The sequence below is a fragment of the Oncorhynchus clarkii genome, chromosome 28, assembly GCF_045791955.1.
Source record: "Oncorhynchus clarkii lewisi isolate Uvic-CL-2024 chromosome 28, UVic_Ocla_1.0, whole genome shotgun sequence".
Lineage (NCBI taxonomy): Eukaryota > Metazoa > Chordata > Actinopteri > Salmoniformes > Salmonidae > Oncorhynchus > Oncorhynchus clarkii.
Window position 1 is genome coordinate 38,796,810 of NC_092174.1, and position 13,499 is coordinate 38,810,308.

At 45.2% G+C, this 13,499-nt stretch overlaps 1 protein-coding gene across 16 annotated transcripts in view; it reads right to left on the bottom strand.

Annotated features, from left to right (window-relative positions):
• LOC139387224 (muscleblind-like protein 1) overlaps positions 1–13,499 on the bottom strand; it is a 115,432-nt gene that overhangs the window by 18,967 nt on the left and 82,966 nt on the right. For all 16 annotated transcript variants that reach the window (XR_011629141.1, XR_011629142.1, XM_071133307.1 and 13 more), the window contains 4 exons: positions 2,282–2,452; positions 2,019–2,069; positions 1,585–1,791; positions 944–1,183 (listed from right to left, as the gene is read on the bottom strand). Coding sequence is in view for 14 of the 16 variants with exons in the window: in XM_071133307.1 (XP_070989408.1) it covers positions 944–1,183; positions 1,585–1,791; positions 2,019–2,069; positions 2,282–2,452 (669 nt within the window). In the remaining 2 variants the exon portion in view is untranslated. The remainder of the gene's footprint in view (positions 1–943; positions 1,184–1,584; positions 1,792–2,018; positions 2,070–2,281; positions 2,453–13,499) is intronic.

Genomic DNA, 13,499 nt, shown 5'->3' on the forward strand with positions numbered 1-13,499 from the left:
TACGGCTGACAAGTACAGAACACTTCAATAAGGATCTAGCTAAGTCAAATACTGTGAAAGATGGAAACACAAACAAAATGGACTGTTCACTGTCATTACTTCAAAAACACTGGGCATTGAGCGATATGGTCACACTTTAAATAAACGAATAAACTTATTATGCCTTCATAAACCCTTCATAAGGCCTACATAAATGGCACAAAGCATTTATGAGCAAATGTCCTATTTTACGAAGGGTAGTATTGGGTTCATATCACATCAGACGCAAGGACCTGTTACATCACCTTTATATAGTGTGACATTTGCTTATAAATGATTATAAATCTATGTAGGCCTTAGATTTACATGTCCATATTGAAAGGGTTTAGGAGGCCTTTATTAAGCAAAATGAGCTAAAGTTTGTTTAACGTGTGACCAGTAGGGTCATTCAATTATAAAATAGCAATATACTGTTTTACTGTACGTAGTCATTGTCACATTTCTATGACTATACACCACAAGGCTTGTTATTGTTCCTCATACAAACAAAGCCTGGCAAATACTAAGAACAACACACAAGTGTCACAGTGCTAGTTTAGCTGTGGATGTTCAACGAGAGAGGAAGGACCATTGTTATATTAGACTTAGACTGCAGTCAGATAAGCACATTGAATACATTGAATATCAACAGGAAGCTGTGCAGGGGAAGACGCGCCCACTGACATAGTTACAGATACAATCAGTCAGTCCAGGTAAACTTCTGTTATTTTATCAGTTAATGTCACAAGCCAGAAGGGACATATAGTATAATGGAGAAGTTACCCGCAGACACAGATCTAGGATCAGTTTACCCTCCCCAATCCTAAGACCCGTGTCTAGGGGCAGCTTCATCCTACTGAGTGCGTTTTCCTAATTCCCACTCTGCGACTGTTACAGAGAGGATCCAAGATGGCGGATTACTCACCATGGCTGCAGCGGCGGTGGCCTGGTTGACCTGGTGCTGGGCGGCCTTGATCTTGGCCTGCAGGTGGGCCGGAGGGTGGAAGTACTTGCACTTCTCCCTGGAGCAGCGGCCCTTGATGTAGTCCATACACACGGTGACCGTGTTGTCGTTGGTGTCTATCATGGTGCTGTCGGAGGGGTGGGAGAAGCGACAGTCGTTCTCCCCCCGGGAGCAGTTGCCACGCTGGTACTCACGACACACCTGGTGAGGGGCGAGAGATATGAACATAACGGATCAGTTCCACTTCAACCTTCTGTCACAAGGGCTTCGTAACGGCGTCATAATCATGACATATCAGATGCCATAAACCAGGGGTGTCAAACTCAGTTACGCAGATATGCACAGAGCACATGTTGAGCAGACATTGAGCAGGGTCACCGGTGTGTTGGACATGGCATTTGTAAGGCAGTTGAGGGCAGCATTTGTAAGGCAGTAGAGGGCAGCATTTGTAAGGCAGTAGAGGGCAGCATTTGTAAGGCAGCAGAGGCTTTATGTTTGCACAGCATGCTTGTGTTCTTGGGTCAGTACAGGGTTTCTGGGTGTATGTGCGTGCGTGCGTGTGTATCTGTCTGCCCGTCCATCCCTCCGTCTGTATCTCTCACCTCCAGTCTGTCTGTCCTCATGAGTTTCTGTGCGGCAGCGGCAGCAGCGTTGGGGACCTGTCCGTGGTTGGGGTGGCCTGCCATGAGGACCTGTGGACTGGGCATGATCTCTGGCTGCATCAGGCCGGGTGACACCGGGCCCAGGTACGGGTTGAAAGCCGCAGCGCTGGCATTGGTGGCCAGGCCTGGTGCCATGGGGAACATAGGCTGTCGGGGGCAGAGAGAGACAAAGGTCAAAGGTGAGAAGTTATACTTCCTGGTAGGTCAAATATTAAATGTACTTTGTTCAACAGTTAACTGACCCCCTATTCCCTATGCGCTGCATTGCTTTAGGACTCTCAGAATGCTCAGAAGCACTGCACTATATAGGGAATAGAGTGACCTTTAGACTACTGTAAGTGTTGTCATGTAATGTGGTGGTGCCAGGTATTTACTTGATGTAAGCTGAACCTGTTGCTGTCTTGGACCAGGTCATAGAGATTCACCTGGATTGGCAAAGGTTGAGGAAAATGAAGAGGGGTTTCAGGTCCTGGCATTCCATTCTATTATACACACGTGTGTGTGCATATGCGTGTGTGTGTGTTTGTGTGTGCATACATGTGTGTGTGTGTTTGCATATGTGTGTGTATGCATGTATGTGTGTGTATGTGTCTGTAAGACATACATGTACTGTACATGAGTGTGTGTGTTGTCTCACCATAGGCTGAAGCTGTGTGCCAGGCATCATGGCGTTGGCGAGCTGCATCTGCTGGGCCAACATGGCCATGTTCTTCTGCTGGATCAGATTGTTCCTGCCGTTGATCTCCAGCTGGGTCTTCAGGTGACCAGGAGGATGGAGGTACTTACAATTCTCCCTGGAACAACGGCCCTGATGGGGGGTGGCAACAGGAAGAGAGTAAATTAGGTGAAAGTTGACTTAGGTTCAGACAGCACTGGCATTACTTTGACTGTAAAACATGTATGACAACAACAGACAGAAGATAGACAGATACCCATAATTCCATATTTATACAACATGTATAATCTGCAGTATGAGATCCTGTCCTGAAGTGACCTGGGGATTTGTTATGGTTCCCTCTGCTAGTCAACATCAGAGGCATGTCCTGAAAACACACACACACAGTCAGCTGACAACTGTGTGTGTGTGTGTGTGTGTGTGTGTGTGTGTGTGTGTGTGTGTGTGTGTGGAGCTGTTTATAGCTGCATGCCCCTAACCCTGCTTCACCCTAGGTCTGGACTAAGCCTGGTACTTGCTAATTGTTAAGGGTTCTCTTTATCTGCTCTGCCCTGTGGGAGAAAAATGTGTGTCTGCGTCTGTGTGTCTGTGTGTCTGTATCTGTGTGTCTGTGTCTGTGTGTCTGTGTCTGTGTGTCTGCATCTGTGTGTCTGCATCTGTGTGTCTGTGTCTGCATCTGTGTGTCTGTGTCTGTGTGTGCATCTGTGTGTCTGCGTCTGTGTGTCTGTGTGTCTGCATCTGTGTGTCTACGTCTGTGTGTCTGCGTCTGTGTGTCTGCATACATGTGTGTGTTCAGTCCAGAAGAGGGTCTCTGTGGCCCTGTGGGACCACCTCCCAGATATCCAGCCACCTGTCTGACAGGAGGTATACACACTACACATTCATATGATACAGAGACATCGCATCACAATATGAAGTGAAACTTCAAAACACTCGTGCCAAGAGTTGATGAACTAACTAAGAGAGACGGTCTATGCTGTCAATACACAGCGCCAAGAAGGAAGGGTGCAGTAGCAGAAATCCTGGAGGGCGGGCACGCACGCACGCACGCACGCACGCACGCACGCACACGCACACGCACACGCACACGCACACGCACACGCACACACACACGCACACACACACACACACACACACACACACACACACACACACAGGAGTCATGATCTTGTAACAGGTGCCAGACACACACATACTGGAGTCATGATCTTGTAACAGGTGCCAGACACACATGGGCTATTTCCATATATTTATTTATTTACATGATATTCCACGGGCTGTGTCTGTCTGGCCTGCCGCCTGGGTGCATCTCAATACGGGACCTTAGAATTCCAAAGGTTCTATCTGAGATGGTTGGCTCTAAAGTTGCAAGCCCTCAATGGTTTGAATGGTGTGAGCAATTTATTTTATTATATTATATTATATTATATTATATTATTATAAATTCACATCTGGTGGTGAATTATTGTTATTCTCCCCACAAATCAAATCAAATCAAATCAAATCCAATTTTATTTGTCACATACACATGGTTAGCAGATGTTAATGCGAGTGTAGCGAAATGCTTGTTCTTCTAGTTCCGACAATGCAGTAATAACCAACAAGTAATCTAGCTAACAATTCCAAAACTACTACCTTATAGACACAAGTGTAAGGGGATAAAGAATATGTACATAAAGATATATGAATGAGTGATGGTACAGAGCGCATAGGCAAGATACAGTAGATGGTATTGAGTGCAGTATATAAATATGAGAGGAGTATGTAAACAAAGTGGCATAGTTAAAGTGGCTAGTGATACATGTATTACATAAAGATGCAGTAGATGATATAGAGTATATATATAAGCCTACCACTGTTGTGTCGTCCGCAAACTTGATGATTGAGTTGGAGGTGTGCGTGGCCACACAGTCGTGGGTGAACAGGGAGTACAGGAGAGGGCTCAGAACGCACCCTTGTGGGGCCCCAGTGTTGAGGATCAGCGGGGTGGAGATGTTGTTGCCTACCCTCACCACCTGGGGGCGGCCCGTCAGGAAGTCCAGTACCCAGTTGCACAGGGCGGGGTTGAGACCCAGGGTCTCGAGCTTGATGACGAGCTTGGAGGGCACTATGGTGTTAAATGCCGAGCTGTAGTCGATGAACAGCATTCTCACATAGGTATTCCTCTTGTCCAGATGGGTTAGGGCAGTGTGCAGTGTGGTTGAGATTGCATCGTCTGTGGACCTATTTGGGCGGTAAGCAAATTGGAGTGGGTCTAGGGTGTCAGGTAGGGTGGAGGTGATATGGTCCTTGACTAGTCTCTCAAAGCACTTCATGATGACGGATGTGAGTGCTACGGGGTGGTAGTCGTTTAGCTCAGTTACCTTACCTTTCTTGGGAACAGGAACAATGGTGGAACTCTTAAAGCATGTGGGAACAACGGACTGGGATAGGGATTTATTGAATATGTCCGTAAACACACCAGCCAGCTGGTCTGCGCATGCTCTGAGGGCGCGGCTGGGGATGCCGTCTGGGCCTGCAGCCTTGCGAGGATTGACACGTTTAAATGTTTTCCTCACGTCGGCTGCAGTGAAGGAGAGTCCGCATGTTTTGGTTGCAGGCCGTGTCAGTGGCACTGTATTGTCCTCAAAGCGGGCAAAAAGTTATTTAGTCTGCCTGGGAGCAAGACATCCTGGTCTGTGACTGGGCTGGTTTTCTTTTTGTAATCCGTGATTGACTGTAGACCCTGCCACATGCCTCTTGTTTCTGAGCCGTTGAATTGAGATTCTACTTTGTCTCTGTACTGACGCTTAGCTTGTTTGATTGCCTTGCGGAGGGAATAGCTACGCTGTTTGTATTCGGTCATGTTTCCGGTCACCTTGCCCTGATTAAAAGCAGTGGTTCGTGCTTTCAGTTTCACACAAATGCTGCCATCAATCCACAGTTTCTGGTTTGGGAATGTTTTAATCGTTGCTATGGGAACGACATCTTCAACGCACGTTCTAATGAACTCGCTCACCGAATCAGCGTATTCGTCAATGTTGTTGTTTGATGCAATACGAAACATATCCCAGTCCACGTGATGGAAGCAGTCTTGGAGTGTGGAATCAGATTCGTCGGACCAGCGTTGAACAGACCTCAGAGCGGGAGCTTCTTGTTTTAGTTTCTGTCTGTAGGCAGGGATCAACAAAATGGAGTCGTGGTCAGCTTTTCCAAAAGGAGCGCGGGGCAGGGCCTTATATGCGTCGCGGAAGTTAGAATAGCAATGATCCAAGGTCTTTCCACCCCTGGTTGCGCAATCGATATGCTGATACAATTTAGGGAGTCTTGTTTTCAGATTAGCCTTGTTAAAATCCCCAGCTACAATGAATGCAGCCACAGGATATATGGATTCCAGTTTGCAAAGAGTCAAATAAAGTTTGTTCAGAGCCATCGATGTGTCTGCTTGGGGGGGGATATATACGGCTGTGATTATAATCAAAGAAAATTCCCTTGGTAGATAATGCAGTCGACATTTGATTGTGAGGAATTCTAAATCAGGTGAACAGAAGGACTTGAGTTCCTGTATGTTGTTGTGGCCACATCACGTCTCGTTAACCATGAAGCATACGCCCCCGCCCCTCTTCTTACCAGAAAGATGTTTGTTTCTGTCGGCGCGATGCGTGGAGAAACCAGCTGGCTGCACCGACTCCGATAGCGTCTCTCCAGTGAGCCATGTTTCCGTGAAGCAAAGAACGTTACAGTCCCTGATGTCCCTCTGGAATGCAACCCTTGCTCGGATTTCATCAACCTTGTTGTCAAGAGACTGGACATTGGCAAGTAGAATGCTAGGGAGTGGCGCGCGATGTGCCCGTCTCCGGAGTCTGACCAAAAGACCGCTCCGTTTCCCCCTTTTACGAAGTAGTTTTTTTGGGTCACCGGCTGGGATCCATTCCGTTGTCCTGGGTGAAAAGCAGAACACAGGATCCGCTTCGCGAAAGTCATATTCTTGGTCGTACTGATGGTGAGTTGACGCTGCTCTTATATTCAGTAGTTCTTCTCGACTGTATGTAATGAAACCTAAGATGACCTGGGGTACCAATGTAAGAAATAACACGTAAAAAAACAAAAAACTGCATAGTTTCCTAGGAACACGAAGCGAGGTGCCGGAAGTATGTGTAAAGGTGGTGTTAACATGTTGCAATATCAATATTTCCACATGTGGAAATGCAAATTCTGTAATGTCGTAATGTAAAAAGGCAACTTAGCCTATCTGAGTATAACAATTTAAGTGCGTTAAAAATTATGATTTATTATTTCTGAGCCATCCGTTCGGAGTGTTAGTGCTGCAGGCCTCTCGCAGGTCTGAGCAAATTTTATTGGTCACATATACATGGTTAGCAGATGTTAATGCGAGTGTAGCTAAATGTTTGTGCTTCTAGTTCCGACAGTGCAGAAATATCTAACAAGTAATCTAACAATTCCCCAACAACTACCTAATACACACGGCAGGGTAGCCTAGTGGTTAGAGCTGTTGGACTAGTAACCGGGAGGTTGCGAGTTCAAACCCCCGAGCTGACAAGGTACAAATCTGTCGTTCTGCCCCTGAACAGGCAGTTAACCCACTGTTCCTAGGCCGTCATTGAAAATAAGAATTTGTTCTTAACTGACTTGCCTAGTTAAATAAAGGTAAAATAAATGTACAAAAAAAATAATAATAAAAAAATCTAAAGGGTGAATGAGAATATGTACATATAAGTATATACAACCCTTTCCATGTGAGACCCGGGCTCTAATACCACGTGTCTGAGCCATGTGAAAAATGTACTTGAAAAATCCATGTGAAACTTCTCACATGTGATTTTTTTCCCTTTTGTTCTTTTCACAAAATTTTTTTATGTGCTTTTTTTGTAAGGGATGAGTCAATCACAACAACAACAGGAGCCGTTATGCCTCCGTATAGTGTGTGTGTGTGTGTGTGTGTGTGTGTGTGTGTGTGTGTGTGTGTGTGTGTGTGTGTGTGGGTGTGGTGTGGTGTGTGTGTGTGCATGCGTGGTGTGTGTGTGGTGTGTGTGTGTGGTGTGTGGTGTGTGTGGTGTGTGTGTGTGTGTGTGTGGTGTGTGTGGTGTGTGTGGTGTGTGTGTGTGGTGTGTGTGTGTGTGTGTGGTGTGTGTGGTGTGTGTGTGTGTGTGTGGTGTGTGTGGTGTGTGTGTGTGGTGTGTGTGTGGTGTGTGGTGTGTGTGTGTGGTGTGTGTGTGTGTGGTGTGTGTGGTGTGTGTGTGTGTGCACGCATGTGCTTTATGCCTCATGGACAGTGTCTGTTACAAGCAGACGTCTACACAGGCATCTGACTTGTTGAAACTTGAGACACAGAAATGTGAACAACTGGGTCAAATCATGGTCCCTGCCTCAGCAGTCTGCTGTACGACTGGCTAGCTTGCTAAAACACTGTTGCTAAGACCTATCACTGCTGACCTGAATTAGAAAAGAGACACAGCTAAACGACTAACATGTAAACGGTTGAAAGCCTCAACAATTTGACTCTTTCAAGCTAAACGGTGCATGCAAGGCAGGAGGGATACTCTATGCAGTGGTAACGCCACCAAGCCAACAGGAGTTATGAATGTAAACAGTTTGACAGAGTTTAAAAGAGAGGCCATACTGAAGCATCAACACAGGTCTAAGACTGGACTAATGGACTAACTGGCTAAAGTGCAAACACAGTGAGTCAGAAACTCAAAGTGAGACTATGCCAAGCTTATTTTGAAAGAGGTTCTGAAAATAAGTTCTAAAACTGAGCAAAACTAAGCATACTCAATGCTACTAACCATAAACTCAATTCTCCATGAGCTGAACTGACATTCCTAATCATTCTGACACAGATAAGGGGGTTCTGAACTGGCATTCCTAATCATTCTGACACAGAAAAGGGGGTTCTGAACTGACATTCCTAATCATTCTGATACAGAAAAGGGGGTTCTGAACTGGCATTCCTAATCATTCTGACACAGATAAGGGCGTTCTGAACTGGCATTCCTAATCATTCTGACACAGAAAAGGGGGTTCTGAACTGGCATTCCTAATCATTCTGACACAGAAAAGGGGGTTCTGAACTGACATTCCTAATCATTCTGACACAGAAAAGGGGGTTCTGAACTGGCATTCCTAATCATTCTGACACAGATAAGGGGGTTCTGAACTGGCATTCCTAATCATTCTGACACAGATAAGGGGGTTCTGAAACAGAGCTGCACCTCTACTAGCCAGAGACTGGCATGCAGGGGGGCAAGGGGAGGGGCCAGAGTAGTTAACAGGCCTCGAGGGTTCGCATTGCGCTCACCCCACCTGACCCCATCCATCCCACCTTGGATTTACCGCTGTGGCATTTGCCAAGGGAGGTCGTGTATGACGACAGCCAACCCCCATACTAGGAAACTTGCAGCCCTCTATTCTACTGAGCTATTTACTTTATGTTCATATTCTTTTATTTTATTAGTTCTTATTGTTGTTGTATTGACGAGAAGGAACCTGCAAGTAAGCATTTCATTGGATGGTGTAAACCATATGTATCCTGTACATACGATGAATACATCTTTAAACTTTAAATCAAAACAGTGGCTAAAGCAGGCTGCCATTTTGAATAGTGAAACGTCAGCCTGTGGAAGCTGGGAAGGGGACAGACAAAGTGAGTCACGTACTGTAGCATGAACCTGCGTCAGTGAAACGCTAGAACCTGCTGCATGCCAAGTCCGTAGTGATGGTCAGAGGGAGAGGGAGAATTTAATTGAATTGAGAGGGGGGTGGGGCGAGAGGGGGGTGGGAGAGGGAGGGAGAGAGAGAGAGAGAAGAATCCCGGTCCTAACAACAGAAGAATCCGGGCCCTAACAACAAAAGAATCCCGGCCCTAACAACATAAGAATCCCGGCCCTAACAACAGAATAATCCCAGCCCTAACAACAGAATAATCCCAGCCCTAACAACAGAATAATCCCAGCACTAACAACAGAAGAATCCCGGCCCTAACAACAGAATAATCCCGGCCCTAACAACAGAATAATCCCAGCCCTAACAACAGAATAATCCCAGACCTAACAACATTGTAATTCCTGGAATCCATGCTTGCTCCCTGATGCTCACAGATACATACAGACAGAGACAATTATTAAGAATTGTTGCATACAGGTAAGTCAGAAATGGAACACCATAGATTTAAAGGCATATAACCACTATTCAATAAGCAGAGGAAAAGCAAGGCACTCTACAACAATTACATTGTCTTCATTAAAATACCCTGTACATCTGTATACAATGGTTCCTTCTATCTGTCTCTGATGTCATTTATAATTAGTGTACCTTTAATACAATGAGACCCACATTATGACAAACAGCTGGATTATACAGCTGTTTCATAAGAATAGTCTTTTAAATATAGCCTGGCAAGTCTGAGGTCTCGCTTTCCTCTGCTGTTGAAAAACAAGCCTTATTCCACTACTCTAAACAAGCCTTATTCCACTACTCTAAACAAACCTTATTCCACTACTCTAAACAAACCTTATTCCACTACTCTAAACAAGCCTTATTCCACTACTCTAAACAAACCTTATTCCACTACTCTAAACAAGCCTTATTCCACTACTCTAAACAAGCCTTATTCCACTACTCTATACAAGCCTTATTCCACTACTCTAAACAAGCCTTATTCCACTACTCTAAACAAACCTCATTCCACTGCTCTAAACAAGCCTTATTCCACTTCTCTAAAGTGCCATGTGGCCCAAAGGTGACTATTCAGCTCTAAATATGTTAAGAGACATAAATGGTTTATAATAATTTGGTCTATTTGCAAGTAGAGTATTTTGCTGTGTCATTCTAGATGTTTGTGAGAGACAGAGAATAGGTGTGGGGACACTGCCACCCTTCTAGCTCAATACTTCTCCTCCTACATTCATCTCTCCTTCATTCTCTCCTCAGAATGAGAGACAATGCTCTTATTTGCTGTTAAACGGAGCAGGATGATTGGCTAGTGCAGCAAGTGCAGACACAGTGCGATTTAAGCAAACAATGAATCAGCCTGCAAAGAATGCTGGGAGGAGCCACATCCCTTCCTGTCAAGGCAAGAGGACGGAGTGTTGAGGAGCTCAGAGTTTGTGTGTGTGTGTGTGTGTGTGTGTGTGTGTGTGTGTGTGTGTGTGTGTGTGTGTGTGTGTGTGTGTGTGTATGTGTGTGTGTGTGTGTGTGTGTGTGTGTGTGTCTAGACAGAGAACAGAACCAGTGACAAGCTTTTAGACACCTGGGACGTTAGCACTGAGTCATCTAATCCCCACACCCTCCAAAACACCCACCCACCCACACACACACAAACACACTTCTACATGCATAATCCAAACACAGGATAAGGGCTGTGTTTATGTAGAGACACCAACCAGCAGACTCCATCACAGTCTCTCAGTTCGACTGGTGGAGAACTCCCTTCACAGTGTCTGAGGATAGGAAGCTTTGACCTCCCAATACGGTTGGCCAGAAATCACTGGGACAGAGATGGCTTCTCATCGCTGATCACAACACGGCAGGCTACAAACACAGAGCTACTGGGAATCTAACAAGACTGTGACTCCAATACAATGTAATTACACTGGAGACATACAAACAACACACACACACACACACACAAATACACATAGGAAGACGTGTTTCTCTCATTTACCCCCTGCTCCATCCTTTTTTAGAACACCTACTCATTCCAGGGGTTTTCTTTATTTTACTATTTTCTACATTGTAGAATAATAGTGAAGATATCAAAACTATGAAATAACACTTAAGGAATCATGTAGTAACCAAAAAAAGTCTTAAGTAAATCAAAATATATTTTATATTTGAGATTCTTCACCCCAAAGCCACCCTTTGCCTTGATGACAGCTTTGCACACTCTTGGCATTCTCTCAACCAGCTTCATGAGGTAGTCACCTGGAATGCTTTTCAATTAACAGGTGTGCCTTCTTAAAAGTTATTTTGTTAGCTGCTAAAATATAAAATATATTTTGATTTACTTAAGACTTTTCTGGTTACTACATGATTCCTTATGTGTTATTTCATAGTTTTGATGTCTTCACTATTATTCTATAATGTAGAAAATAGTAAAAAATAAAGAAAAACCCTTGAATGAGTAGGTGTTCTAAAACTTTTGACCGGTAGTGTACGCCACATAAAAATATAGTGTTCCCACACACACCCACAGCACATTAGGTGATGATGGCTTTTTCCTGCTGCCTGCACCACACGTTGTTCTGAGCAGCATAATGGTTCTCTTATGGGGACACAGGTAATACTGGTAATGACTCAGGGCCCAGTGGTGACACACACACACACACACACGCACACACTGAGCTTACTGGGCAGGGTTCCGGGGGCTTGCAGTGGCATGAAAGGTCCGGAGAGCGTTAATCTATGATAAGAGCTATGAAAGCCCCTAGTGGCACATTAACTGTGACACTAAATTACATGGTAGAGACACCAACCAGGCCACCCAGCATGCCACAGTCACACATAGAGGTTTATGTCATGCAGACTGACAAAGAGTGGTATGTTTCAGAAATGTGTTTATATGTTGAGGCTATACTCAGAAGTCTTGTAAAATGTTTCCTGGTAATTGGAAGCTTTTTCTGTGTCACAGACACACACAACCAGACAGACACACACAACCAGACAGACACACACACAACCAGACATACACACAACCAGACTGACACACACAACCAGACTGACACACACAACCAGACAGACACACACAACCAGAAAGACACACACAACCAGAAAGACACACACACACAACCAGACAGACACACACAACCAGACAGACACACACAACCAGACAGACACACACACACAACCAGACAAAAACACAACCAGACAGACACACACACACACACACACAACCAGACAGACACACACACACACACAACCAGAAAGACACACACACAACCAGACACACACACACAAACATACAAGCAGAAACACACCAGTTTCCCTGAAACACCTTGGAGAGTGAGGTCACGACCTTAATACCCAGCTTCATATCCCACCTCTCCCTGAAACACCTTGGAGAGTGAGGTCACGACCTAATACCCAGTTTCATATCCCACTTCTCCCTGAAACACCTTGGAGAGTGAGGTCACGACCTAATACCCAGCTTCATATCCCACCTCTCCCTGAAACACCGTGGAGAGTGAGGTCACGACCTAATACCCAGCTTCATATCCCACCTCTCCCTGAAACACCTTGGAGAGTGAGGTCACGACCTAATACCCAGCTTCATATCCCACCTCTCCCTGAAACACCTGGAGAGTGAGGTCACGACCTAATACCCAGCTTCATATCCCACCTCTCCCTGAAACACCTTGGAGAGTGAGGTCACGGCCTAACACCCAGCTTCATATCCCACCTCTCCCTGAAACACCTTGGAGAGTGAGGTCACGACCTAATACCCAGTTTCATATCCCACCTCTCCCTGAAACACCTTGGAGAGTGAGGTCACGACCTAATACCCAGCTTCATATCCCACCTCTCCCTGAAACACCTTGGAGAGTGGTGGCTTTCAGAAATGCCAAGGTCAAAAGGTCAAGTATACAGTAGTGCAAACGCTATTCCCTGAGACACGAAAACACATACACACATCCCACACACACATTCCTTACGGTTGCTGCACTGACTTACAGCTTCTGTACTGACTTACAGCTTCTGTAATGATTTACAGCTTCTGTACTGATTTACAGCTTCTGTACTGACTTACAGCTTCTGTACTGACTTACAGCTTCTCCACTGACTTACAGCTTCTGTACTGACTTACAGCTTCTCCACTGACTTACAGCTTCTCCACTGAATTACAGCTTCTGTACTGATTTACAGCTTCTCCACTGACTTACAGCTTCTGTACTGACTTACAGCTTCTGTACTGACTTACAGCTTCTGTACTGACTTACAGCTTCTGTACTGATTTACAGCTTCTGTGCTGATTTACAGCTTCTGTACTGACTTACAGCTTCTGTACTGACTTACAGCTTCTGTAAAGATTTACAGCTTCTGTACTGACTTACAGCTTCTGCACTGACTTACAGCTTCTGTACTGACTTACAGCTTCTACACTGACTTACAGCTTATACACTGACTTACAGCTTCTGTACTGACTTACAGCTTCTACACTGACTTACAGCTTATACACTGACTT